This window comes from Pelophylax lessonae (assembly GCF_965119305.1).
Source record: "Pelophylax lessonae genome assembly, chromosome: 2".
In the NCBI taxonomy this organism is placed as follows: Eukaryota; Metazoa; Chordata; class Amphibia; order Anura; family Ranidae; genus Pelophylax; species Pelophylax lessonae.
Window position 1 is genome coordinate 532,945,237 of NC_138769.1, and position 8,441 is coordinate 532,953,677.

General features: G+C 40.4%; 1 protein-coding gene across 2 annotated transcripts in view; it reads right to left on the bottom strand.

The window, feature by feature from the left end:
- The window catches only part of PCDH17 (protocadherin 17), a 294,022-nt gene extending 286,143 nt beyond the window's left edge, over nucleotides 1–7,879 (bottom strand). For both annotated transcript variants that reach the window (XM_082248480.1, XM_082248479.1), the window contains exon 1: nucleotides 5,348–7,879. In XM_082248480.1, the coding sequence (XP_082104606.1) occupies nucleotides 5,348–7,825 (2,478 nt within the window). In that variant the 5' untranslated portion in view covers nucleotides 7,826–7,879. The remainder of the gene's footprint in view (nucleotides 1–5,347) is intronic.
- Between the last annotated feature and the right edge of the window lie 562 nt (nucleotides 7,880–8,441).

Here is an 8,441-nt window from a genome sequence, read left to right on the forward strand (position 1 = left end):
GTGGGAGTTCTCAGGCCTGCCTGCTGGAGCTGTCAGCTCAGGAGAGGAGAGCAGCAAGCAGTCACGTGGGCGCCAGAAGGTGCTCTGAAATCAGTTCGAAATCGGCATATTTCGTATAAAACACGTGCAGTGGGGCACATGTCCCTATTCAACAGAGGGGATTGTATCATCATAATATAATGGCTTTACAAGCATTTTAAGCAAAAACAAGCAGAATAATCCATAAATGTCTTGGAAGGGCAAAATCCTTAATAACAAAAAATGCTGTCCCCATAGCAGCCAGTCAGAATCACATATGTGCTGGTCTGACGTCATCACAGTAAAATCATATTGGTTTCCATGGTTTACTGACCTTTGTATTAAATGCAATCATTTTGTAGAGATGAATAAAGTTTAGCTTATACAGCAAGTGTGAATCCTAACAAGGATTTAGAGACGCAGTTAAGACAAAGGAGCAGAAGTCAACATCTGCATGCCTTAAAAAAAGTTTCTGTTGCGGTTACTTCAAAATAAAGCTACAGAAGTATTATTTCTTAACTCCAGTTCTTTCTTGGCTCCAATAACCGTGCATGGTCTGTTTGTAGATCATGTTTAAACTTTTTTTTACTATACATGAACTGATCTGATACAGAAACAATGTTTAAAGCAACATTACCATATCTAATATCATAATTCACACACTGTGTAAAATCCACAAATGGCAACTAATAATAAATAAGGTGACTGATACACCAAGAGATTTCCTAATCATTTTCAGGTCAACACATTATGATTGATATTGGAAAACGCATTTGAAATAAGTCAGCTATATTTTAGTAACAAACACCCTTTCAAACACACATTTTGTTACAAACTAACAGTGTCATATGGACACTTGTGACAATATAGAAAAATGAAAGCTGTAGACTGTGGCTTAACACTCTGAATTTTCAGCTTAAACGTAGTAAAAATAAAACCTCTATAAGGAAAAAAGGGGAGGCTGATATGTCCTAATATCGGACAGTCACTGGCTTCAACATTCCAGGTCCTAAACCTGGAACAAACATGCAGATAATCTACACCCTTATTCTAGGAAGTCAGGAAAAGGGTGTTTTTTTTAGAAAGTGTGGTCAATAACAGCAACCTCCATACCTAATATTGCTTTAAGGCTTTTGACACCATAATGGGCAGCATAGCAGCTTAGCGGTTGCAGTATTAGAGTCTCCAGGTTGAATCTCAGGGCACTATTGGCTTGATTTACTAAAACTGGAGAGTGCAAAATCTGGTGCAGCTGTGCATGGCAGCCAATCAGCTTCCAGCTTGTTAAATTAGGCTTTGACAAAAAAAAGAAACTGGAAGGTGATTGGTTTCTATGCAGAGCCGGACCAGATTTCACCAATTTTAGTAAAACAACCACTATCTATATGGAGTTTGTAGAAAGAGAAAGGAGGGGGGGGGGGCGTGGAAGTGGATACCAGTATCTCTAATATCCCATCTGGATATTTAATTTTCTTCTTTGAGCTTGTCCTCTATCAATATATGGAGTTTGTGTGTTCTCCCTGTGCTTGTGTGGGTTTCCTCCTACACTCCAAAATACATGCTGGAAAATTCATTGACTAAATTTGTCTGAATGTAAATCCACACTGAGTTACAATGATAAATTCATAAGAATAGTGTAACTTTCTGACTATCATCAAAGGATAAAGCTGGTGTGAAGGCAAAAAACAGAATATTCTACAACTTTAGAATGCTTTGTTCTACATCTCTGAAACCGTACAAATTTCACTGATGTTCATACACTATGTAGGTTAACTGATCTCAGACACAATATTATCCAGCTAGAGTGAAATATATATATATATTTTTTTTTGCCATTTCCTTAATTATTTAAATAATGACCAAAAAACAGCAAACAGAAGAGGGCTGATTTAGTAGGTTCACTGGCTCCTTTTCCAAATCGGCCCTAGTATGTGTGTGCGCGCATATATATGCATGTGACTTTAGATTGTAAGCTCCTCGAGGGCAGGGACTGATGGTAATGTACAGTATGTCAACCGCAGTGTACATTTTTGGTGCTATATAAGTTCATGTAATGTAGGTTACCTTTAGGAAATCCCTGCAAGGATATGTACCTAACTAATAAGCAATATGCACCGTGATGACTACATGAAAAAAGTGCCAATGAGTGGGATTAGACTATTTTGGTATTCAAACAATCAGCAGTGTAACAAAAGACAACCAGACAGTTATGGTGTGGCTACAATGCTAAAATTAGCATGAATCTAAATCTACACTGTGTCACAATCATAACTTCTGAAAAATGCAGCACCTAATGAGTACAACTTTCTACAAAGGAATAAAATTGAATTTTCTACAACTCTAGAATACTTTGTTCTACATCTCCGGAAAAGTACAAATGATATCTACATTTATGATACACGTGATGTGAGTTAACTGATCTCAGACATGATTTTACACAGCTAGAGAAGGAAGAATTTCATTATTTGCCATTTCTTTCATCATCTAAATAATGACCAATAAACCATGACAGAATTGGACTATGATTCTATTTCACTAGCACCATACATTTTACTATCATGCCCAAGTGAAGTCATTGCAAGCAATCGTGGTAATATGGTACAAACCTAACTGCATTTGTCTAAAATCTGAGTGGTTGCCATTAGCTACTGCACCTAGATTCTCAAATAAAAAAGATTATAAAAGGCAAATAGACAAAATAAAAGGACATAGACAGCGAGAGCTTAACAGGGAGATAGATCATTTGTCAATAATTAATTAGTTGGATATAAAATAAGAACTGTCAGTACTGGCTCTCATGTCTGAGCCTCCCTACTTGTCCATTATAATAGAATGAGAAAAGACTGCCAGGCTGGTTTTAGAGCAAACAGAACTGTCTAAATGCATTGAGTTACAATGTTTACACATACGGTACAGTGAAGTACATCATCAAAGGAATGAATCACCATCACAGCCGTAACTCTTAAGATTAAGATCAATACCACCCATAAGTCACAAGTCCAATATCAAGGATTAAATTAATAAAAGAGCAGCAGCTTAATGCATAGCCAATTTCGTGACTATTAGCTCCAAAATTTGCACTCTGTTCTATCCCCGATGCATTAGGAGTGTGATAAAGCATTTTTACACATTTCTGAGATTTGTTATTCAGACACGCATACAACATGTTGGGATTCATCCCTGTCCTAATAAAGTAAAATGGACCTGTTACTATTATCTAGAGCCATAAAAGAGTAATGTTCCACTTTACATGCATCTCTAGCTCTAACTGTGCATTAAGTGCAGAGAGTTCTTTAATATTTAAGTGTTTGTCAGGGTTTGTATCTGTTTCTAAAGCATGTCAGCAGGATGACCAATGCATATAAGATGACCAATGCATACGAGATGACCAATGCATGGGACTTTTTTTATTTTTTGTTTTCCCTGCTTCAAAAAGTAGATATATCCTGGAGTGAATAAAATATATACGTAGGTCCTGAGGAGGGATAGATAGATGAGTCCTGGGTGGAGGGGGGGGGGGGACAGAGAGAGAGAGAGGGGGGAGAAAGAGAGAGAGAGAGAGAGGGGGGAGAGAGAGAGGTGGGAGAGAGAGAGGGGGGAGAGAGAGAGAGAAAGGGGGAGACAGAGAGAGAGACAGAGAGAGAGATAGAGGGGGAGAGAGAGGGAGAGAGAGAGAGAGAGAGAGAGAGAGAGAGAGAGAGGAGAGAGAGAGATAGAGGGGGAGAGAGAGGGAGAGAGAGGGAGAGAGAGAGAGAGAGAGGGAGAGAGAGGGAGAGAGAGGGAGGGAGGGAGAGAGAGAGAGGGGGGGGAGAGAGGGAGACAGAGAGAGAGAGGGGGGAGAGAGAGAGGGAGACAGAGAGAGAGAGGGGGGAGAGAGAGAGAGAGAGAGAGAGAGAGAGGGGGGGAGAGAGAGAGAGGGAGACAGAGAGAGAGAGGGGGGAGAGAGAGAGAGAGAGAGAGAGAGAGGGGGGGAGAGAGAGAGAGGGGGGGGAGAGAGAGGGAGTCAGAGAGAGAGAGGGGGGAGAGAGAGAGAGATGGAGAAAACAGTATCAGTTGCAATGAGATTAGTTAGATGGACAAAAAGATAGATAGACAGCTTAACAGTTAATGGCGACAGGGGGGAATGATATCCAGTTACCTTTAGAACTGAATAAAATTAAATTTACAAAATAGAGAAAAATGAAAAAAAAAAAAAAATTAACCAAAGCCACCTGGTGAGATGTTTTTAGCAAGTATTATATATTAACATTATAATAATATGGGTAGAGAGGAAGAGCAGTATGCAATGTAGCCAGGTAGAGTTATCTGAAGCTACCTGTTAGAGCTGCTACTTTTGCAGGCAGCCTTGGTATATCCAGTCTGTCAGTCAGTGTACAGACATACTGCATGCACTGATGTAGGTGATGGCAGATATCAAGTGTAAGGCTGTGATTAGCTTTGCACACATGTTGCACTCTATGACAAGCTTTAACACACAATTTCCTAATTGGTCTTACATACATGTTGCATACTACGCCTGCACCTACTGACAGGGTGTTAATTCTAACCATTAACAACAAAATCAAGTAAAACCATTAGTCCAAAGCTGAGACAAAAGAAAAAACACAACATAACCAAGGTCAATATTGTATACTATTCAAGCTCACCTTGACATCTACCAGTTGCAATAGTGGAATTTAAACGTAAGCTAAAGATGACCTTGTTTCTATGGCAGACTATAGCCATGTCATTTACATGCAGTTAGCTGCTTTGTGCCTTGTCTAGAGGTTGCTGACACACAAGCTATAAATAAAAGTTCACAAAAAAACAGAAATCTATTTATTTGAAATATCTCTGGTATTCTCATATATGAATAATAGAGCGGAAGTTACTGCACACATGTTCTCACTCAGAAGGACCCGCAAAGCCTCTCTCAGCCAAGCTTTGATAATATTTGAAACACTGACAGAGGATCTCAATGTTTGAATGATCACAAAACATGCTGTCAACAAGGGTTATTTTCTCTATAAAGCAACAAAGGGAAAACGATTTACATCTAAGGGATATTCACTGCACATCAGGAAATTGCATCAGTCTAATGCTTTCAACAGGGTCATGCCAAACACACATACTGCTAATAATAACTGGAAATGCTTCCCACAAATTGAACTTTCATATTAAGAAGAGAAAAACGATATGCTGGCTGTACATCTTGTTTGTTTTCATAATCATTATCAGATGAGACCTCAATAACTAAGCTTGAGAAGCCAAGTAGCACAAAGCTTGTCACATACTCAAGCAGGCAGAAACTATTCAACCTTAGCTGCATGTGCATGAGTGTTGACCGTACCTGAATTATAGACATCCGATTTGATGTAGTCTCAGTTGTGCTGCTCACTGGTCCAGTAAAACTGTTGTGGCAGGCAACATGGCCTTGAGGAACAGTCAGATTGTTAGATGTAGGCTTTAGGTACATCACTTCTGAGCGAGGGGAACTGAGTGGGAGACGGGTCTGGTAATCAAAATACATTGGAGATGTGGCAAGTGAGGGGCTGCTTACCACATTCATCACATTCATAGCATTTCTCTCTTCGACTTCGCTCTGGACTAACATGATGTCGTTCTTGTTGATTTTTTTCTTCTTGCTTTTCCCTAGCTGAGGGTGGCTGTATTCAGCAATCCTGCAGTTGTAAGTTCTGATTTCCTTATTTTCCCTTTTACACTTTACAGCTATAGTGATCATGGCAGCCAACAGTATTATAGAAATTGTGCTTAACGTAACAATAAGTGGTAAAGACATATCCCACTGATGATGATTGCCATTGACCTGGGGCTCTCCCTCTGGTAGAGATCCAGTAGACGACCTAATGATGAGTTTAGCCACAGCCGAGAGTGCCGGCTTCCCATTGTCAGTCACTTTAATCACCAGTTCTACAACTGGTGAAACGTCTTCCCAATATGGATTGAGAGTTCGAATCTCGCCAGTCACAGAATCAATTTCAAACAGGTGCTCTTCATTCCCATAAGCAATTTCATAGGTCAGTCTTCCACTTTCTCCAAAATCATTGTCCATGGCTCTGACTGTGCTCACCACGTACCCCACACCTACATTCCTAGGGACATGGATTTCTGCAGTGTCATTTTGCAGGATAGGTAAAGAGATCACTGGTGCATTGTCATTAACATCCAGCACAGTCACTCTCACAGTAACATTACTTTCCAGGTGAGGCGAGCCTGAATCTTTTGCAAGAAGTTTAAATTCAAAATACTTTGTTTGTTCATAATTAAAGGATCTAAGAGCATAAACTGCCCCATTGGTCGGATTTACAGACACAAAGGTGTAAATTGACACATCCCCAACATAAGACGGCAGTATAGAATAGGAAACTGTGCCATTGTGTCCAAGATCTGGGTCATGTGCAACAACAGAACCTAAATATTCCCCTGGAATGTTGTTCTCAGATACTTGTAGCACATGTAGTCCTTTGTTGAAAGTGGGTGGATTGTCATTTTCATCTAAAATCTTAACTGTAAACGATTTGGAGGAGTTTAAAGGAGGGTTTCCATTATCTCTGGCGATTATAGTTACATTGTATTCATCCTGGGTTTCGCGGTCAAGAGGCCTGTCTGTGACAACCGTATAAAAATTATCATAGTTCTCTTCTAATTTGAAAGGCACATTGCCTAGGACCCTGCACTGTAATTGTCCATTCTTCCCCGAGTCCTTGTCAGTGACCCTCACTAAGGCAATAACAGTGCCAGGGGGTGCTGCCTCGCTAATTGCTCCCTGGCGGACTGATACAAAGCCAATAGATGGAGCATTGTCATTTTTATCTATCACCTTAACAGTAACTTTACAGTGTGCAGGGATTGGGTTTGGGCCTTGATCACGTGCTTGCACATCAATTTCAATCAGGTTGTTTTCCTCATAGTCCAGATTACCCTTGACTTGAATCACTCCTGTGTTGGGATCAATAGAAAAGAGTTCATGAACCCTGTCTGGTGCATATCCACTGAAGGAGTATATGACCTCACCATTGGACCCTTCATCTGCATCTGTAGCATTGAGGTCAATGACAACTCTACCAATTGGGGAGTTTTCTGGGATTTCCACCATGTATGAAGGGGCTTCGAAAACTGGGCTGTTATCATTGGAATCTATCACTTTGACGTTTATTTGCACAGTGGCCGATCTTGGTGGATTGCCACCATCTAAAGCTGTCAAAATGAGGTTGTGGTGACTTTGCTCTTCTCTGTCTAGCGGTTTATCTATAACTAATTCTGGGAATTTGGTCCCATCTCCTCTGGACTTCACATCTAAGGAAAACAGTCCATTATGGTTGATAATATAGGTCTTCAAGCCATAATCCCCAGAATCTGGATCATGGGCACTAGTGAGGGGAAACCTTGTTCCAGGAAAAGCATTCTCTGAAATATCAATATCGATTTGCTCCGAAGGAAAAAATGGTGAATTGTCATTAATGTCCGTTATGTCCACTTTCACCATATAAATTTCCTTATCGTTGGCAAACACCTCCAAGGACACTTGACATTTTAAACTTCTCCGACACAGGGTCTCCCGGTCAATCCGTTGTTTGGTAAACACCAGTCCGCTATCCTGCTCCACATCGATAAGGTTTGGTGCAGAGTTCTCCAGGACTCTGAAGTTCGATTTTTTACCCCTTTCCGAAAGGCCAACCTTTACATCGTTGCTTAGGTTGCCAACGATGGTGCCAGCTATCGCCTCCTCGGGTACAGAAAAATTCAAGTTTTTCAAAGTGAGGGCAGGAGCCCACAAGAAAAATAATAATAAAACGGAAAGGTACATCCCCAAACGTGAAGAGTCTTCTCTGCCTCGCTCTCCTTTTCTTCTCAGCTCTCTGAACCTGTTGATTTGAAGAAAAAAAAAAAACACCTGCAGTTAGATAAGCAGCAAATGGACCATGGCAGAGAAGGCTGGCAGGGTTAAATCAGTGATTGTTTTCTGCTGGAAAGACAATTCTTCACAAACCTGTCAAAAGCTAGCCATCTAAAAATATTAATTGGAATCCACCATTTAAATACCATATCCCTGCTGTGCCATAAAGAAGAACATCAAGGTAAAATATCCTTATCTTCTCAACGTTATTGTTCTGCTATCATTACCGGCAATTTGAATTCTCTATTAAAGATGCATTAATGCACAAACTGCCTTGCAATAAACATGATTTGTTTGGAATGATGCGAGCGGAGGTTACAATTTCAAACAACTGCACGCCGAAAAAAATGAAACTCTCCGGTGGGCAGGAAAGGCATTGGAACCTGGAATGTAAAAATGCATCCCGCACATGACAATTAGCAGATCTGGAGGAGGAAGAAGCAATGCCGGTGTCTAATAACCTCAGATCACATCACCTTTTCACAGCATAGGGGCTATTTCCAAGAATCGCTGTCACTGCATTGGC